General features: G+C 43.6%; 1 protein-coding gene across 1 annotated transcript in view; it reads right to left on the reverse strand.

The window, feature by feature from the left end:
• Positions 1-1,395: 1,395 nt before the first annotated feature.
• Positions 1,396-21,521, reverse strand: part of LOC106846585 (zinc finger protein 709-like) — a 61,305-nt gene continuing 41,179 nt past the window's right edge. The window contains exons 2-4 of the mRNA XM_044753787.2: positions 8,755-8,881; positions 8,233-8,293; positions 1,396-7,863 (exon numbers count right to left, since the gene is read on the reverse strand). Coding sequence (XP_044609722.1) covers positions 6,039-7,863; positions 8,233-8,293; positions 8,755-8,881 — 2,013 coding nt within the window. The 3' untranslated portion in view covers positions 1,396-6,038. The remainder of the gene's footprint in view (positions 7,864-8,232; positions 8,294-8,754; positions 8,882-21,521) is intronic.

Here is a 21,521-nt window from a genome sequence, read left to right on the forward strand (position 1 = left end):
ATGTAAAAAGAAGCAATTTAAATCACACATTTTTTGTTCCATTTGATATGTAAAGGTCATGTGGTTTACACTGTAAAATGTGATTTGCTTTCTTGTTCCTGTAAAAAATAAACCCTGCACCTATTTTCATATCAGCAGTGATATGCCACTAGCACACATGATGGGGAACACTAGTGACTTGCTGCTACTGTCCCCAACCAGGCCATCCCTGATGAAAGATGGGTCTCAATGGTCATGAGGATTAGTCAAATCCAGGCACTCATGCTACAGAATGCCTCCCAACAGTCCACCTCATCTTCACAGTTTTAGAGAGTTGTGGCTCAGTGTCAATGGTCTAGCTGCCTGGCAACAAGATCAACATCAGCTCATTATCCAAGGTCACCGCTTTGTGAGAAAGCACTCTGGGGTAATCTCGCTCAAAATCACACAAATACATGATAAATTCACACGTCTCTGCACAAACTAAAAATCAAACCACAGAGCCTCACTTCAACCCTCAGCCTGATAAGTTACAATTTCTGAAACACATACTGACACTTCAGTTGAACTCAGAAGCAGGGAAAACAAACATGGGGTAGGAGAGGCAGGCTCTGGAATATTAAGACAAGGGGCCCTATGTTCCCATGGGAGACTGAACAGCTTAACTGAGTAACTCTGTAAATGGACATGGTAATCGTAACCACAATGCTACAGACTGACTGTAATACTATTTTGTAAAAGTATAACACTAAACTATACACTACCCTACAAAACTAATTATGCATATGTTAATTATATATTCTACATATATAATAAAACATTATGTATAATACTAAACTCTATGCTACATACACTATATACAGGTAATATATTAAATATACCATATATAAATATATATACTGTATTCTACATTCTGTCTATATATATACACAGATACACACTATACGCAGCATTAGACAATTTTATACTATATACTACATAAACACACAAGTATCTTCAATATAGATGAAAAAAGCCTACAAAAAATACTACAGTGAGTCCAGCAATATATAAAATAACCTAAACATCAAGACCACGTGAGATTTAACCCAAGAAAGAAACATTGGTTTTCTATCTGAAAATGAACTAACATAAGAAACAATTATTAGAATCAATGTCAAAAACTACAGGATCGTGGGCTGGCTCTGTGGCCAAGTGGTTAAGTTCGCGCACTCCGCTGTGGGGGCCCAGGGTGCAGATCCTGGGCGCGGACATGGCACTGCTCCTCAGGCCACGTTGAGCAGGCGACCCACATCCCACAACTGGAAGGACCTGCAAGTAAGATATACAACTGTGTGTGGGGGTGGGGGGGAGGGTTGGGGAGATAAAGCAGGAAAAAAAAAAAAGATTGGCAACAGTTGTTAGCCCAAGTGCCAATCTTTAAAAAAAAAAAAAAAAAAACTACAGGATCATCTCAATGGATACAAAGAAGCATTACCACGGTCAACACCCCTTCACAAGGAAAACACTCAGGAAACTAGGATAAACTCCCTCAGTCAACTCCCTCACCCTGAAATAAAGCATCAGTGACGAACCCACAGTTGACGTCACTCTTCATGGTGAAGGACTGCGGGCTTTCTCTCTCAGATGAGAGAAGACACAGATGTCTGCTCTCACCAGCTCCACCCAACATGGTGAAAAAGGCGCTACCAGGGCAGTTAGGCAAAAACCTCGAAAATAAACATTCCAGATTTTAAGGACATCCACACACAGCCCCCCAGACAGACAGACAAAATCACACAGGCTTCCTTACTGGACACATGTGAAAACACCCACACACAGACACCTGAAGTCACAGATCCTCAGAGATAATGGCCCAGAGACCCACTGCCCAGGCCCTCACACTCCTCTGCAGCTTCCTCTCCCTCCTCAGGACTAGGCCCCATCTGACACAGCTCATGTCTTACTGTACCACTTGTTTCTTGTCTCCTAGAATGTCAGCTCCAAGGGGTCAGAAGTATTTGTTCCCTTGGTTCACTGCAGCACCTACTAGAAGGCCTGGTACACAGGAGACCACACTTACTGAATCACAGCCTCACAGACACACCCACAAACACATGCCCCAGGCTTTACACAAACCTCCTCAGCCCACATGCACTCAATCATAACAGAGTGAACGGTTCTCAGCCCATCCCGGTTCTCAGCCCATCCCGTGTGACAGAGGGGTGACCCCTGACTCACAAACCAATCTCCACAGGAGGGTCCACCTGCCCCTCCTGATGGCGAAGGGCCTTCACACTTCCTGGGCCCACACAGTACAGTAAGGTCATCTCTGTAAGAGTCACAGCTCAGGAGCCTGAAGATGGAGAGTCAGGGCCCATGATCACCGTGTTCCAGCCCCTCAGGCTGCTGTGATCCCTTCCAGAAACGCGCCCCTCACCACGTGCCCCTTCCTCACTTTGCTTTCCCATTAAAGCTCAGTTTGGACAACAAAGGTCTGTGCGTCCTCCCCCAGCCGCCATGTCCTCTGCTGTGGTCTCTGTGGTCTGGGATCCATCACACCTGAGGTCTCGCCTGCGTGCAGACCTCATGCAGGTCAGCCCCATGGGCCATCCTCACCAAGGCCTTGATCACTGCCCTCCCTGGAATATTCACTGGTCGGGGAAGGACACCTTACAACATCAGACCCCAGGTCTCCCAGCCACAGAGACATCACTATGGGGACCCAGGAGAGCACTGGAAGTTGGTGCAAGGGCAGGTAGGGATGTGGCTTGACCCACTTCTGCCTCTTCCCTTCAAGAAACAGGGGGCCTGGCCTCTGACAAAGGAGGGGTTACAACCTCCTGCACCTGAGCACTTCAGGAAAGGTGGAAATTCCCATCATTTCCCAGGACTTCCTTTGGCAAAGTGCCCTCTGCATTCTGGGAGCCACGTGAAGAGAGGGGGCCCCTTGACTGCGGAGGGGCTGGCTGAGATCGCCATTGCCCACAGGTGATGGAACTGGAACTCTGCAGGGTGAGTCTGTTGGGTTTCCCTAGAAACTCATTCTTAAGTAGAATCTGTGTCTTGCAGCTCTGTTTTCATCCAGTGTTTGTATCCTGGGGCCCTACCGATATGGTGTCAGCGATTTCAAAGGGAAATTGTCCTCTCATGTGATGATGAAAACTGCAACGTTTGGTGGTAAAGGATCCTTGGACCGTGAACTTTACAACAGGATCTGAGCACTTATATTTCCTCTGCTTTTGGCAGAGAGGAGCTGAGGTGACTGCAGGTGTCTATTTGAACTTTATACACTGAGTTAAGACGTGGGTACATTAGTTTTATCTGACGGATGGTCTACTTTACAGACAGCAATATGCTTTTCATGTATATCAAAATGTTTTTCCTCATTTCCTGGATGAAGCAGGAGGCAATTTTTTCTGATCTTCACTATGAAGACCACGTTGGGCTGCTGAAGGGAGCATTCATGAATGTGGGGGGCCCCTAAGACTGGCCCCTCCCTAGAGTTTTTAACTCTCAAGATAATCCATACTGTGTGTCTAGCAATTCACCTCTTGTTATGTTGATGTGTTCCTAGAAAGTTGCTTGCTCCAGTCACTCCGCCTCCTGGTACATGGGCATTATCTATATTCACCTTCTCTCATGTAGGGGGCAGTGTTGCCATGTAAACTCAAATCTCTCATGGATCTAAGTAGAAGTGTTCCCTTTAAGAGTGTTTAGTATTTTTCTTCTGAAGATGAGAGTGATCACTCAGACATCTTTACATATCAGAACAGAAACCATTCACACACATCTGTCGCTCTGTATTTTGCACAGATCAATGGAACAGAATTGAAAGCCCAGAAAAAAACCACCCATCTATGGACAGCTAATCTTTGAGAAAGGAGCTGAGGGCCTACAATCGAGAACAGAAAGCCTTTTCAACAAATGGTGCTGGGAAAACTGGACAGCCACATATAAAAGAATGAAAATTGACCATTCGTTGTCACCATTCACAAAAATAAAATCAAAATGGATCAAAGACCTAAAGCTAACACCTCAAACCATAAGGCGTCTAGAAGAAAATGTAGGCACTACACTCTTTGACATCAGTATTAAAAGGATCTTTTCAGACACCATGTCTTCTCAGAGAAGGGAAACAGCAGAAAGAATGAACAAATGGGACTTCATCAGACTAAAGAGCTTCTTCAAGGAAAAGGGAAACAGGATTGAAACAAAAAAACAACCCACTAACTGGGAAGAAGTATTTGCAAGTCATACATCCGACAAAGGCTTAATATCCCTAATCTATAAAGAACTCACACAACGCAACAACAAAAAATCAAACAACCCGATCAAAAACTGGGCTGGAGACATGAACAGACATTTCTTCAAAGCAGATATACGGATGGCCAATAGACACATGAAAAGATGCTCATCATCACTATCATGAGGGAAATGCAAATCAAAACTACACTAAGATATCACCTTACACCTGTGACAATGGCAAAAATAAACAAACAGTGACAAATGTTGGGGAGGCTGTAGAGAAAAAGGAACCCTCATACACTGCTGGTGAGAATGCAAACTGGTGCAGCCACTATGGACAACAGTATGGAGATTTCTCAAAAAATTAAAAATAGAAATACCATATGTCCCAGCGATCCCACTACTGGGTATCTATCCAAGAACTTGAAATCAGCAATTCCAAAAGTCCCAGGCACCCCAATGATCATTGCAGCGTTATTCACAACAGCCAAGAAGTGGAATCAACCAAAGTGCCCATCAACCGAAGATTGGATAAAGAAGATGTGGTATATATATACAATGGAATACTACTCAGCCATAAAAAAGGATAAAATCATCCCATTCACAACAAAATGGATGGACCTTGAGGGAATTATGTTAAGTGAAATAAACCAGATAGAGAAGGACAATCTCTGTATGACTCCACTCATAGGTGGAAGTTAAACATACAGACAAAGAGAACTGATTGGTGCTTACCAGGGGAAAGGGGGTTTGGGGGGAGGGCACAAAGGGTGAAGTGGTGCACGTACGGCATGACTGACAACACTTTACAACTGAAATTTAACAAGGTTGTAATAATCTTAATAAAAAGTTAAAATAAAATGTACAATATATACAATTAGGCATATATCCAGGAGCTGTAAACACAAGGCCAGTAAGAAAATCACAACATACAAACTGTCATTTTTCAATGCCCCTGTAACACAGAGTAATTAAAACATTATTAAAAAATTAAAAATACAAAATTATTAACTGATTTAAGGGAAAAGCACTACCTATGAATCTTATTTACCATTTATGTTCACTAGCAGAATCATCTCACCTCAATATTCATTTCTGAAGTAATTAATACAAATCCACAGTCCAATGTTGCACTTTAAGAAACAGGCTTGATAAATACGTTTACTACTTTTATAACAACTCTTCATGTTGAAAGTTTTCCACAGTCTCATATACAAATTAATTTCCATGAAGCTTTCTCATATGACTTATATTTACATTTCTTTTTGGTGGGAGTTTCACAGGGAAGGATGTAAACCAACTGAAGCCTTTCTCATGCTGTTTACATGCAAGAGGTTTTTATCAAGTGAGTCCTTTCATGCCTTCAAGAAGAACTGAGATAACAAAAGTCTTTCCCAAATTGTTTCTATCTACCTGGTTTCTCCTGTAGTGTGCATTTGTACATATCCTCTAAAGGTTGCATGAGCAATAAGGGCTGTCTCACTTTCTGGACATTTATGAGGCTTTCTCCCCACTGTGACTTCTTACAGGGACTCGAAGAGACCTGGAAGCAGTGAAGACTTTATTGAATTTGCTACATTCATAGTGTTTCTCTTCAGTGTGAGTTCTTAAATGCTCTCGAGGAGAACAGGAAACACTGAATACTTTACTGCATTTTTTACATTCATAAGGTTTCTCTCCAGTGTGGGTTCTTTCATGGACTCGAAGAAAACAGGAAGAAGAGAATGCTTTACCACATTTTTTACATTTGTAGGGTTTCTCTCCTGTATGAGTTCTTCCATGTTTTGAAAGAAGACCAGAAAAACTGAAAGCTTTACTGCATTTATTTACATTCAAAGGGTTTCTCTCCAGTGAGTTCTTTCGTGTTTTTTAAGATTACTGGAATAAGTGAATGCCTTACTGCATTTTTTACATTCATAGGGTTTCTCTCCAGTATGAATTCTTCCATGTATTTGAAGATAACTGGAGGTAGTGAATGCTTTACTGCATTTCTTACATTCATAGGGTTTCTCTCCAGTATGAATTCTTCCATGTAGTTGAAGAGACCTGGAAGAAGTGAATGCCTTACTGCATTTTTTACATTCATAGGGTTTCTCTCCAGTATGAATTCTTCCATGTATTTGAAGATAACCGGAGGTAGTGAATGCTTTACTGCATTTCTTACATTCATAGGGTTTCTCACCAGTATGAATTCTTCCATGTATTTGAAGAGACCTGGAAGAACTGAATGCTTTACTGCATTTCTTACATTCATAGGGTTTCTCTCCAGTATGAATTCTTCCATGTATTTGAAGAGAACTGGAGGTAATGAATGCTTTACCGCATTTCTTACATTCATAGGGTCTCTCTCCAGTATGAATTCTTCCATGTATTTGAAGGTAACTGGAGGAAGCAAATTCTTTACCACATTTTTCACATTCGAAGGGTTTCTCTCCAGTGTGACTTCTTGCATGTACTGAGAGACAACTGGAAGAAGTGAATGCTTTACTGCATTTTTTACATTTATAGGGTTTCTCTCCAGTGTGAGTTCTCTCATGTATTTGAAGATAACGGGAAGAAGTGAATGCTTTACCACATTTTCCACATTCGTAGGGTTTCTCTCCAGTGTGAGTTCTTCCATGTGTTGAGAGAGAAAACGCAGAAATGAAGGCTTTACCACATATTTTACATTTGAAGGGCTTCTCGCCAGTGTGAATTCTTTCATGGATTCGAAGATAACTGGAGGAAGTGAATGCTTTACTGCATTGTTTACATTCGTAGGGTTTCTCTCCTGTATGACTTCTTTCATGTATTTGAAGATATCTGGAAAAAGTAAAGGCTTTACTGCATTTTTTACATTCATAGGGTTTCTCTCCAGTGTGAGTTCTCTCATGTATTTGAAGATAACGGGAAGAAGTGAATGCTTTACCACATTTTCCACATTCGTAGGGTTTCCCTCCAGTGTGAGTTCTTCCATGTGTTGAGAGAGAAAAGGCAGAAATGAAGGCTTTACCACATATTTTACATTTAAAGGGCTTCTCGCCAGTGTGAATTCTTTCATGGATTCGAAGATAAGTGGAGGAAGCGAATGCTTTACTGCAGTGTTTACATTCGTAGGGTTTCTCTCCTGTATGAGTTCTTTCATGTCTTGAAAGAATACCGAAAGAAGTGAATGCTTTACTGCATTTTTTACATAGAAAGGGCTTCTCTCCAGTGTGAATTCTTTCATGGATTCGAAGAGAACTGGAAGAAGTGAATGCTTTACTGCATTTTTCACATTCATAGGGTTTCTCTCCAGTGTGAGTTCTTTCATGTTTTTGAAGATATCTGGAAAAAGTGAATGCTTTACTGCATTGTTTACATTCATAGGGTTTCTCTCCAGTATGAGTTCTTTCATGTGTTTGAAGTAAAGTGAGATAAGTGAAGGCTTTCCCACATTCCTTACATTTATATGGCTTCTCTCCATGTTTTTGATACTCATATGTTTTATGTTCAGTGTGACATCTAATGTGCATTTTCAGCAATGAATGATGTGTGAAAGCTCTTCCACATGCACTGCATCCCCATGGTTTAGCTCCTGTAGTTTTCTTGTTCAGACTGAGATTTGGAAGAAGGCTGACGTTTTCTCCACACTGACTATCCTCTTCACTTTCAGAGAGTCTCCCTACCATATGCTTTCTGTACAAATGAGAAGCACACTGTTAGTGATTTCTCTATCAATGATTTTATATTTCTTATGTTTATTATGATTTATAGGAAATGTTTGTTTTCTTCCTTCTGTGAATTCTCTGAAATAAATATACTGAATTTTCCGCTATTATCCAAACAGCAATATTCATAGCTCTGATTCATTACTACTATTAATAAGTAAAATATATTGCAAAACGTGAATCACTACATCACATTTCAGAAAGTGTACTTGACGAAAATCTTTGAAGAATACCTAAATGTGAAGCAAGGGCTATTTCTTTTGTTTGCTCTTTTTAAAACAACTGTCTTGACGTGCAAGGATTCTTACATAAGACAGAGCTTTCTACTGTCACTCACCGGAGTTTTCTCCCCAGGTCTTTGTACTGATCTTCAATATCATGACCTTCCCATGTTATTCCTGAAATGCAGACAAAGAACGTTTATTCCAATTATTAGAAACTATAGAAGAATATTTAGATTCTAAGTATGTGATAATCGATGACCATTTCTACTTTACTAACAACCTCACCTTTCCACATTCTACACTTTAGAACCCTGTTGTTTCTTTTCTTTTTGAGGAAGATTAGCCCTGAGCTAACTTCTGCTGCCAATCCTCCTCTGTTTGCTGAGGAAGACTGGCCCTCAGCTAACATCCGTGCCCATCTTCCTCTACTTTGTATGTGGGACGCCTGCCAAAGCATGGCTTGACAAGCGGTGCCATGTCCACACCCAGGATCTGAACCAGTGAACCCTGGGCTGCCAGAGTGGAATGTGTGAATGTAACCGCCATGCCACCAGGCCAGCCCCTTGGAACACTCTTGATGGTCAAGCAGCACTTGCTCTCTCATTAATGCAGTGACAGAATGTCCTCATTCTTACCTACTGAGGCCAGATGCCTGGAGATTTCCCACATCACATCTCTGTGGAGTCTCTTCTGTGAAGGATCCAGTAAAGCCCACTCCTCTGGGGTGAAGTTCACAGCCACGTCCTCAATGGTCACTGAGTCCTAAAAGACCACAAATGTGTGTAGATTACGATACGTGAGCCTGACAGCACTGGGAATCTGTACTCCAATTCTAGGAAGGTTACATGGGATTCTATAATCTCCAAACATTTATTCTATGTTGTGATCATCACAAACTCGCTGTCTTCTGTACACAATCTCATCAATTTAACAATATTATGAATACATGGAAATATTTACACAGTTTTACTGTGATGACATTACATCTGATTTCTCTCTAATAACAAGTTCCAGAAAAGGTTGGGAAATGACAGAAATGCTATACAAATGAAGCAAATATCATTTGTGGACCAACGATTCTTCGTAAGAAAACTTGTTTCATCTTCTTCCATATTACCCACCGGTTACAGCACTCCATGAGGCAGAGGGTGAAATCTAAGGGATGTGTCAGGGCATAGAAACACAGTGAATAACTGGAAGCTTTTTGGTCTGGTCCCGTCACCAAACTGAGAGTCCAGGAGGCCTGTGAAATCACACTTTGACCAAGCCTAGCTGCCCACACTGTCCTAAAGTACTCCAGGCCATTACAGGTAAGCAAATGCAGCTGGCTGAATAGAAATCCTCTTGTGGTAAAATGTTGCTTTAACTTGTGTAGTATCTATCATACACTCGGTTCTACCCTTCTCACTCTGTATGATTTGATGGGGCTGAAATTATGATGAACTGAGAGCTCAGGCACAAGGAAGAAGCCATGAAAACTTAGACCACAAGATCCCTACACTCACTGGCCTCAAAGCTACTTGTCACCATTTTTAGAACACACTCTGAGATAATAATGTGCCATAAGAGCTCTTTCTAGTCAAATGTCAACGTAGTACCCTGAGCTTTGCTCCCCTTGAAGGGTAGGTTAAGAGCTGCAGATTGGGGCTGGCCCCGTGGCTGAGTTGTTAAGTTCATGCACTCCACTTTGGACATGGCACTGCTCATTAAGTGATGCTGAGGCAGCGGCCCACATAGCACAACCAGAGGCACTCACAAGTACAATATATAACTATGTACTGGGGGGTTGGGGTAAAAAAGCAGGGAAAAAAAAAAAAAGAAGATCGGCAACAGTTGTTACCTCAGGTGCCAACCTTTAAAGAACACAAAAAATAGAGAGCTGCAGATTGCAAGGGAGCTCCCTGAAGTCCACAACGGTTTGATGTTAAATTGGCCCATGATTATAAATTTGACAGTGGCTTGCTCCAAAAGAACATAAAATTTCCTTTCTCCAACTTCAAGAGGAACTGTTTCCTGACCACCCACTCTGGATGATGCCCTGCCGCCTTCTGATCCTGCGCCTAAGGTGCTTAGAAGCTGTCATTCTTGATCTCACAAGAAGAAAATGAACATACTTGAGATGTACAACCCTTCTTAGATCCAGGAGAGCCTTGAGGTCCCAGGACAAACCAGAGTCTCCAAACTTGGGAAAGACAAAAAGAAAGATGGCATTTTGGAATCTGCCCCACATGTTCTATTCTTAATAAGGCCTGTACTAAAAAAAAGAAATCTATTTCCCCAGAGTCTAATGCAAGGTCAAAAATCACAGGAAAGACAGAACCCAATTTCCATGAAGCCTAGGACAGCCTCTACAAGAGAAGGTTTAAAATCCACATAATGGGAAAACCTGAAGGAAAAGAAAAGCAGAGCGAGACAGAGGAAAACGTGAAATAGTAATGACCAAAATACCGTAAAATTAATGACAGCCAGAACACTGTCCGTCCAGAAAGCTCAGGGAACACTAACTACAATAAAGTACAAAGTGCACACCCAAGGGTATCACCGTGAAACTAGAGACACATCACAGACAGAGAATGTACTGAAAAATCCCAGAGAAGAAACAAAGATTTGAGTTAAATCGGACTTCTTCTCAAAAACCATGCAACAACAACAGAGGAGACTGAAAGATTTAAAGTGTTGAAAATAAAACCCACTTTCCCAGAATTCAGTCAAGCAAAATTATCCTTCAGTACAAGGACTTTCTAAGACAAAATTGGAGGAAATTCGTCCCGAGTACACATACTTTGAAGGAAACTGTTCAAAAGTTTACAGGAAAGAATGTAAATGATAAAGGTAGGGGATTAGAAGAAGAAAAAATGAGGGGAAGTATCTTTTATGTTTCCTATAATTAATACAACAGATGACACTTTGTTTAAACTAATGTGAGGAAGAATGTATTTGGTAATGAGAAGCTTCCGGCAAGAGAACTAAATGACAGCAATGTGAGAAGACACAGGAAAAGGAAAATTGGGGACAGCGTGTAAAGAGGTACTTGCACACAGTGAAGTGGCACAGTGTCACTTGGCAGAGGGGTGGCTTAGTTGTAAATGTACGCTGAAAATTTAAGGGGAACCACTAAAATGTGTGTAACAGATATGCTAAGAGAGGGGGAAAAAAGAATTACAGTAAATGCTCAATTTTAGCCAGAGAAGGTGGCAAAAAGATAAAAACAAAGGTAAAAATGGAGAAAGTAAAAATTTGCGTAAATATTAATCCAACTGAATCAATAAAAACTTTAATCATCAACGGTCTCATTACACCTGAAAGACACAGTAATAGATTTCAAAAAATACCATTATAGGGGCAGCCCTGAGGCTAAGTGGTTAAGTTCGTGCACTCTGCTTCAGTGGTCCAGGGCTCGGATCCTGGGCGTGGACATGGCACCACTCATCAGGCCATGTTGAGGCAGCATCTCACATGCCCCAACTAGAATATATAACTATATACTGTGGGGATTTGGGGAGAAAAAGCAGAAAAAGACTGGCAAGAGTTGTTAGCTCAGGTGGCAATCTAGAAAGGGAAAAAAGAAAATGACTGGCAACAGATGTTACCTGAGGCGCCAATCTTTAACAAAAAAACAGATCATTATATGTTGTCTACAAGAAACCCACTCTAACTATAAAGTCAGAGACAGATGAAGGGTAAAGGGATGGAGAAAAACAGACCATGCCAACACGAATCCAAAGGAACCTGCCAGAGGAATAGACATCATAGACAATGCAGATTTCAAACTGAGGAAGATGCAGAGATAGAGGGGCAGTAGGTACGGATAAAGGGGCCTATTCTCTGAGAAGGCACAGCAAAGCTGCATGTGTACCTGCCTAACAGAGGAGCAACACACCTCAGGGAGGAACTCATCGAATGCAGGAGAAAGAGACAAATCCAGTACCACAGCTGTAGAAATCAACACCCCTCATCAGGAATCAGACATTTCAGTAGGCAGGAAGTGAGGAAGGACAGACGTGCAATGAACAGCACTGCGAAACTGCTGGGTTTCACTGTAATCTGTGGAAGACTTCACAGAACAGCAGAATATACATTCTTCTCAGGTTCACATGGAACATTCACCAAAACCAACCACATTCTGGGACATAAAGCACACCTTAACAAATCTGAAAGAACAGAAATCATGCAAAATATTCTCTCACACCACACAGGCATTCCTCTAGAAGTCAATACCAGCAATAGTCGGAAAACCCCCTCATATGTGGAGATCCAAAAATACACTTCTAAACTACAGAGAATCAAACTACAAGTCTCAAGAAAAATGAAAAATTATTTTGAACTAAAAGAATGAAAACACAACATAGCAAAGGTTCCTGGATGTAGCGAAAGGAGTATATGGGGGAAATTCATGCCATCAAAGAAATACACTGGAAAAATCAAAGCTCTCTAGTCACTAATGCAAGCATGTACCTTACCAAAGAATAAAAAGAACAAATTAAATCCAAAGCAAAAATAATAAAAATCAGAAAGGAAATGAATGTCATTGTGGGAAATCAATGGACAAAATGAAAAAAAAAAGCTGCTTGTCCGAAACGAATATAAACTAAGAATTGAGAAAATGCAACATCCATTTATGATAAACTAGTAATAGAGGGGAACTTCCACTTCTTGAGAAAGAACATCTTCACAAATCCTGTAGCTGAATTCATGGTGTTTGTTCCAAATGATATGATTGTCTCTACGCAACAACTGGAAGAATTCACAATGACAGAAATGACTCCTGGGATTAATGAGAGAGTACAGCAAGCTTGCAGGATATGTGAGTCGACTGCTTTCCTTCTAGACTCACATGAATAGAGTCAAATGATTTTTGACAAAGAAGGAAAGGACATTCAAATGACAAAGAAGGTATTTTAAAAAACAGTGGTAGAAATAATGGATACCCACGTGCAAATACACACACACAAAACAAATGTAGTCACAGGCATCACACTTTTCAGGAAAATTAAGTCAAAACACATCACACATCTGAATGTAAAATGCCAAAGGAATAAACTCCTACAAGAGAACACAGAAGAAAATCTGGATATGACCTTGTTTTTGTTGATGAATTTTCACATAGAAAACCAAAGGCAAGGTCCACAAAAGACAACACCAGAAATTTCACTTAATTAAAAGGAAAGACTCCTCCTCTGAGAAAGATGGGGTAAAGGGAAGATCAACACAATTCAGAGTAAGAGAAAATGTCTGTAAAACACCGTTGGATAAATGACGGGTATGTGAAACATGCAAAGAATTCTTAAACTTTGATAGAGCAAAAAAATGCAATTAAAAATGGGCAAAAGATCTGCAGACAGCTCACCGAAGAGATCTAGATGGGAAATAAGCAAAATGAAACATAATCTTCATCAAATGTCATTAGGAAATTGCAAAGAAAACAATGGGGATCACTAAACACTTATTAAATGGGTAAAAGTCAAAATATTCAGAACAGCAAATATCGGTGAAGATGGAAAGCCACAGGGAATCCTAGTTCATCCCAGGTGGAAACGAGATTGGGAACACCCACACTGAAGACAGGAATCTTCTTTCAGAATAAAATACACTGTCACTACACAGAGCAAGAGCCAGCAATCACGGTCGGTGGTATTTTCCCAAATGAGCTGAAACCTTATGTTCGCACAAAACCTACATAAGAATGTTTAGAAGCACTTTATTCATAATTGGCAAGAGTTAGAATTTTCAACAAGATGTCCTTCAAGTATGGAACAGTCAATCAGTGGTGCATCCAAACAATGAAACACCGTCCAATGATAAAAAGAAGTGAGGTATCCAGCCATGAAAACACGTGGAGGGACCTTAAAACTTATTCCTAAGTGAAGAAGCCAATGTGACAAAGGGTCTGTAGTGTATGATTCCAAGCAGATGATATTCTGCAAACGAGAAAACTATGAGACACTACAAACATCTTTACTTGCGAAGGGTTTGGAGGTTGCAGGGAGGGATAAGTCAACAGGTGGAGCACAGAGGAGTTTCAGGGAAGCGAAACTACACTCCATGATACAGAAATGATGGGGACACGTCATTACACATTTCTCAAAAGCCACACAGTGTGTAACACACAGGGTCAAAGCTAATGTGCACCGTGCACTGTAATGCGTCCATATGGGCTTGGAAATTGTAAGAAGTGTGCCACAGTGATAGCAAATGTGAAAGAGTGCAAACTGTGTGGATGCAGAGAGAAGGGTTATGTGGGAACTGAAAATTCTAATCAATTTTTATGTAAACTTAAAACCGTTGTCTTTTTAAAAACTGATGAAGACAGACTCATGACAATTCAGCCCTTTTTTACTGAAACAAGACAGCTCTCATTCAACTGACTTCAAGATATTCTTTTTTCAAGATGGGCCCTGAGCTAACATCTGTTGCCCATCTTTTCTTCTTCTCCCAAAAGCCCCAATACATGGTTGTATATTCTAGTCGTAGGTCCTTCTAGTTGTGCCATGACTTCAACTGATCTCAGGAAGCCAGTCTGTGCTCTAGGAGCCTGAGACCCACAGGGGAGGGGAAACTTCCATCGAATGCCTTGCTGGGGAGGACAACACTGGATCCTCTGAGAAGTTCCATGGTCACTATCAGGAGTGGCAGAACCCCAAGGTGGATGACGAGTGTCCTGGTGTTGTAGACCTATTAGTGTACATACAAGTGTGACTCTGACTTCTATTTTGGGGATCTCTGAGTCAAGAGATTTCCAGAGTTCTTTTCCCACAAAGGGGCAAGACAACTGGTTGCTTTATAGAGTTCAAGTGCCTGGGCTTAAGTTGGGTTGAAACAATCCCTTTGCTCTGACAAACTCAGACTGTGGTGTTGTCACTATAACCCAGAGGGTCAGGGTCTTTGTTGCAATAGACCCTCTGTTGCAGCAGAAGAGTGACTTGGGGCCCTGGGGAGCCCTCTGGAATCTTGCTTCCTACAGGCTGCACTTTCCTGTCCCTTCTTTCTCTCTGAAATAATTGCTCTTGAAGGAGTGACCATCGGATGGGCTCAGCTCAGTGACAGGGTATAATCATCCTCATAACCGCACACCCCCTAATGTCAAGGCGACTCCAACCACAGTCTCCCCTTCACTCTCAACACACACACAGATGCCAGCCAAGACACTGACAGAAGATCACATTAAGGAGGGCCTGATTCCCAGACTCCTGCTCTCAGAGGACAGGAATTTCCAAAACTGCCAACTCAGAGTCCTCCACAGTTACAACCCAGGCTTGGTGGGGTCAACAGTGCAACACAGGGCAGCACGGCGCCCAGGAGGAGCTGCCCAGCAAGCAGCAGCCCACAGTGCAGGAGCCTCCAGGCTTTCTCATCAGCCCATCCAGGGAAGAAGGCCCAGGGGAAAAGGGAGGGTGAGGCTTAAGTGTTCAGTCGTCAAACATCATGAGTACCAAACCCTCCCATTCATTACAAGAACAAACTTGGGGGAAAAAAATAGGCATTCACACTGGCTTGTTTTTATATAAAGAAACACTAGCAGGATGGTGAAGCAGTGAGCAAAACTGGTCATGTAGGGAGGCTGGAGTCAGAGCAGAGGAGTGGGGCAGGACCGCAGGCAGGGAGTCTCCTTCAGTCAGTTTCCTCTCTTACGAATTTTTTAAACCTTCCCACGCACTACTTATTTCAAATAAGGGGAGACACGGGCTGGCCCAGTGGTACAGTGGTTAAGGGCACGTGCTCTGACTCAGAGACCTGGGCTTCACCAGTTTGGATCCTGGTCATTGACCTACGCACCTCTTACAAAGCCAGGCTGAGGCAGGCGTCCCATATATAAAATAGAGGAAGATGGGCATAGATCCTAGCTCAGGGTGCATCTTCCTCAAAAACATAAAATAAGGAGAGATTTATATACGCCATATTTTCCTATGTTTGATCACAGTTTTTAAATAACTTTTAGTTTTAACATTTCGACATAGGAAACCATTCCAAGATTTAATCCTTTAAACACTAATGGACATAAAACTGTAAAACATAAAAGATTTACCAATCTCTTTCTAACAAAAAAGACAAGGGGTATTTTGTTTTGTGCCTCCACTAGATTTACCCAGGAATAAGACTGATGTAAACATGGAAAATGTACCTGAGAACTGAAATACGCACATCGCACATCTTGAGGTTCTCTTGTCTAAATGGGAAAAAATTGTTTGTTTCCACAAATTTTTGCCTCAGTCACATCATATCTCTGAAATTACATTTTCAAACCCCAAGTGGAAATGGGAACTAGAATCAGAGGATTGCAATCTTCAACTGATAAAGGAACCCGAGGACAGAAACAGGAATATTCCACTCAGCTCATGGAAGCAGCCTGCTGGCCTGCAGTTCAGAAGGAAACCCACACTCAGAAAGGGACCATATTCCCAGATGTGAGGTGTACACTCTCCCAGTGGAGACAGATCCCCTGGAGAGGGTCAGTCCCTGGAGAAGGAGGGTGGGGACCCCTGAGCAGCCAAAGGAATGGACTCTGGGAGCCCCACACACTCTGCCTCTCCTGTGAGCATGGAGGCACTGCCTCCCTCAGGCTTGCACTCTCACAAGTGAGGAAACCTCAGCTGGATTCAGTTTAAGCTTCTGACCCATATGAACTCCAAATTCATGAACCCTTTGTCCACAGGATGGAACACCTGATCTTCACAGACTTTCTCACTGTGCACAGATTACACTCTCAGTGCACCTACAGTGTGGGTACAAAAAACAAACGATGTCTAAAATGTCCAGACACAACCACAACCTCAGACAGGGCATCACTCCACACCCCATGAGCATGTGCACCCCCAGCTTTCCAGGGCTCTGCAGCTCCTCTCAGGATAAAGGCTCCTACCATGGGGGTGTGAGCAGTAGGACACCTTCAGGGGAGGCCCCACAGGAAGGACAACTGGGCCTTCAAGGCCTTCCCTCTGCAGGCCCAAGGAGGCCTTAGCATGGGTCTTGGACTGGGGGCCTCTGCTCCCCACTGGAGATGCTCTGGAACATCATCATTATTTTAAATCACACAAACCCAGTGTTGGAATAATCCAGCAAAATCACTTAAACCCAGTCCTTCCACAGAAAATAAGGGAAAAAATTATATGGCATTTCTACCACTTCAACTAGAAAAGCACAAATGTCTATTCCTTTAAGAAAAAATGTGAGTTGCTACTGTTACTGACCGAGGGCTCGCCACCTGATGCACAAAGAAGCTGAGACCATGGCACACCAGGCTTTGAAAGAAGAAACAGTTGACTGTGCCATCGACTGGCCAGGAGACAGGAGGACAGGGTGTCAACTCTGTCTCCCTCATCCAAAGTGTGGGCTGAGGCTTAAGGGAGCAGGGAAGGCCGGCTGGGATGCAAAGCAGGGTGAGGTCAGACTGGCAGATCAAAACTTTCTCTTCTGCACAGGCTCCTGGCTGGCGGCGGCCTGTGACAAAGACCTTTAACATCCTGCTGTTAAGATGGGGTTAGCGGTGGGAGGTTAGCAGGAAAACCACGGTGAACAAGGGGCAAGTTGTCATGCAGATTTAACTCATTGCCTTCTCCACTGGTAAGAGTTTCTAGAGATTTAGAGTCATCCTGCCCTTCCTGGCACACAGAGGGAGGCACCCTTACAAAGGGACGTTTCTCTTAGAATGTAAATTTCCCTTACAAAAGGGTAACTTCTACTAGGTTTTCAGAGCTTTGTCTGTCTGCTGCTCTTTAATAATCATCAGCTCAGAATAGCCCTTATGCCAAAGACGCATGAATCGGGATGACAACTCTGTTTCTGGTCCTGTGGTGACATTATTTCCATGACAAGAAATCACACTTGAACACTTGTGGTTTGCAGGTCTCAGCCCGGGAATCTCCTTTGGAAGCATCCAAAAGTAAGGAAGACACCTCAGAAACTAACGACAGACACTCAAGGGAAGAGAGAGTGAACCAAGTATTCTTAACAAGTGGAACGCAACAAAGGAGTATTACATTTTTTCTGAAATTCAGCTCTTTGTTGCCTGTCTGGAACTACTTTATAGTGTCTTCCAATCTCTACTGATTAAATATATTTACCCTTCTTCCAAAACAGACACTTAAATAAGTGAATAATTGGGGCTGGCCCCGTGGCCCAGCAGTTAAGTTCGCGTGCTCCGCTGCAGGCGGCCCAGTGTTTCGTTGGTTCGAATCCTGGGTGCGGATATGGCACTGCTCATCAAGCCATGCTGAAGCAGCGTCCCACATGCCACAACTAGAAGGACCCACAACGAAGAATATACAGCTGTGTACCGGGGGGCTTTGGGGAGAGAAAGGAAGAAAATAAAATCTTAAAACAAAACAAAACAAAACAATAAAACTGAACCACTTTCTAAAAAAAAGAAATAAGGGAATAATTTTTTCTCGTTCACAAAGCTGGGGGTGTGTGGCAATGCCAATGGCACAGATCACCCATGACATTTCTCCAAGGGGAACCCCCACCCAAAGGACTTGGAATGGGATGTCTGGGCCCAGATGATCCGGGGAGAGGCACCAGGATTTCCTGCAGTGTAGTTCCCAGTGCTTATTCTCTGCTTTCCTCTCATGTAAAATATCCACAGACAAATATAATCTTGAAAATAGAGCCATCCAGGGCTCTAGGGCATAATGATAAGAATTTAAAGTATTGAGTCTGTTTGAAATGTGCCATGGAGGACAAAGTGTTGATGAGGATCCTGTGAATGAAAGAGGGGAAGTGGCTTTGGGAGGGCGGAGAGGCATCTGGAAATTTACGGATTTACTGTCAGCCCCAGGCAGAGCAGCCTGTGGGGAAAGGACTGTGGATTTGAGACGTTGCTCCCCAAACATTTGGAAAACTCAGGAGAAAACGGGTGCCCTCTGAGGAGAAAGGAGGCCCTGGGGACCACAGACCGCAGCCCCTCCCCGCACGGACCTGGAGACCGAGGCCCGACTGTCCTGCGGACCCTCCCGCGGGCCCCGCACCGTCTGGGACACGCGGGGCTGCGGGCGCACAGCGGCCCAGAGACGCTCCGGCCCATGTCGCCGCGCGCAGGGACCACAGGACGCCCGGGGCCCGGCTGCCGGCCCCGCCACCACGCTGCGGCCCGAGGGGCCTGAGGGCCGAGCGGCGCCACCGCGGACTCGGGGCGGCAGACCCCGGAGGGGACCGCGGGAGGCCGGGCCCGCCCCGCCGCTTCCCACTAGCCGCTCCTCCCGGTCCTCACCCCGGGGCCGCACACTCACCATTTCTAGGGCTCCTGGGTCCCCCGAGTCCTTCCTAGGACCCACAGGAGAGGCGCAGGTAAAAGCCTGACAGAAGCTGCGGCAGAGCCACCCGAGAACAGCGAAACATGCAACACGCGATTCGGAGCCCGGAACCAAACCGCCGTCCACGCAGCTGCGCTGCGTAGCCCCACCCACAACCCCAGCGCTGCCCCTGATTGAACAATTCCCGAGGACACGCCCCTCCCGAGGAGGCTGGGCTCAAAGGACACACCTTCCCCAGCTGGGCCAGAATCTGTCCTTTCTCGCTCATTTGCATTGAAACAGGACTCTTTCCCGGCCTGGGGCTGACTGTGCTCTTCCCGCAGCTTCTGTAAGACGACTTGTTGCAGGTGTGCACAGGGAATCCCTGATTCAGTTTCAAGAAGGAGCAATTACAACAAGAGGGTGGCCAACACCAGGACACACTGGAAAAGAGGCTCTTCGGTCCTCTAGGGTTCAAGGGCTTGGCGTAAGGCTGCGAGGCCACTCGTGGAACTGTGACCCTTGTTTACAAAAGCAAGACACTTAAACGTGACCTCCCCAGCTCGGATCAAGTGTCTGGCCCCATTTTGATCTTTCCGCCTTCCATCGATCAGCCTTCCCACCATCCCCGCCCCACCCCCACTCATTTGGTTCTTAGGATATAGAATCCCGGGGCCCTGGGCTCTGCTGGGAAGTTGGAACCCCACAGCCCTAGCGGGGGGCAGGGACTCTTCTCACCAACCTCAAGCAACGAGATGTGGTCACCAAATTTCCAACTGTACGTTTTCCAATGGAAGGAAGTTTCTCTTGGATCAATTTTTTCCTGTGTCCCTCGAGAACTTTCAAATGTAAACCGAGTAATATCCCTCAAGCAACTGATTCCCATTTTCAATTCTATATTGTTATGCAAATGTGGGATGCTACCGGAAACTCTTCTCCCCACCCCCTCAGCTTTAACGAGGTATAATTGACTAATAAAAGTGTCGGTAGTTAAAGATTACAACAGGATGATTTGATAGACTTTTTCTGTATTGTATAATGGAAATTAGCTGAGAGAATGGCTCTTAAAGATTCTCACCACACACACACAAAAGCTAACTGAGGTAATGGATGTGTGAAGTTGGAAATTCTTATATGCCTGGATTTTGGAACTTTACTGATTTATTTACTTCAACAGCTTTCTCGAGATGTAATGCATAGACTGCACAGTGCACCCTCTTAAAGTGTACAGATACGTGCGATAATCACAACAGTTTTTCAACATTTTCATCCCTTCAGAAAGAAACTCCTTTGCCCTTTAGCTATCGCTTGATGAGTGGTGTGGACGTCCACTTCCGGGATCTGAACCTGGGAACCCCAGGCTGCTGAAGCAGAGTCTGTGAACCCAACCACCACACCACCAGGCCAGCCCCAGTCTTAGGAAAGTTTTAACCTTCTCATTCATTATTTATTGAAAATGAGAAAAGTGTTTATACTCCTTAATTTCCTATTGACCATCATGTTTAATTAACTTTTCATATTTAAAGTTAATTTGATTTTAACTTGTCTAGAGAGAAACCACTCCAAGACTTAATCCTTTAAAGACTAACAACCCTCGTACACTGCTGCTGGGGGTGCGGGCTGTGCAGCCGGTGTGGAAAGCAGTATGGACTTACCAGGTGAGCCAGCTGGTCCACTGCTGGGTGTTTATCCTGGGAACTTGAAAAGACAGATGGATCAAGATACCTGCACCCCTGTGTTCATTACTGCATTATTCACGGTGGCCAGGACTTGGAGCGGACCTAGATGCCCATCGAGGGACAAACGGATAGGGAAGATGTGCTGTGTGTACGCAGTGGAGTGCTGCTCTGCCATGAGAAATGAAGGGACAACATGGATGGACCTTCAGGGTGGCAGTCAGAGGGGCAGGGTCAAGTGCCATATGATCTCACTCATAAGTAGAAGACGAAAACAACAAACACACGGCAACAGAGATTGCATTGGTGGTTGCGGGGTGGGGGGGTGACGGGAGTGACTGGGAACACCTGTGGTGATAGACTATAATTGGTCTTCGGATGGCCAACATGATGTCATCCACACAGAATGCAAAATATATTACGATGTGCAGAGAAAAAAGTAAATATATATGGAAAAATAAACTTAAAATAATTTTAAAAACACTAATAAAACCATAAACA

This window comes from Equus asinus, chromosome 20 (genome assembly GCF_041296235.1).
Source record: "Equus asinus isolate D_3611 breed Donkey chromosome 20, EquAss-T2T_v2, whole genome shotgun sequence".
Taxonomy (NCBI): Eukaryota; Metazoa; Chordata; class Mammalia; order Perissodactyla; family Equidae; genus Equus; species Equus asinus.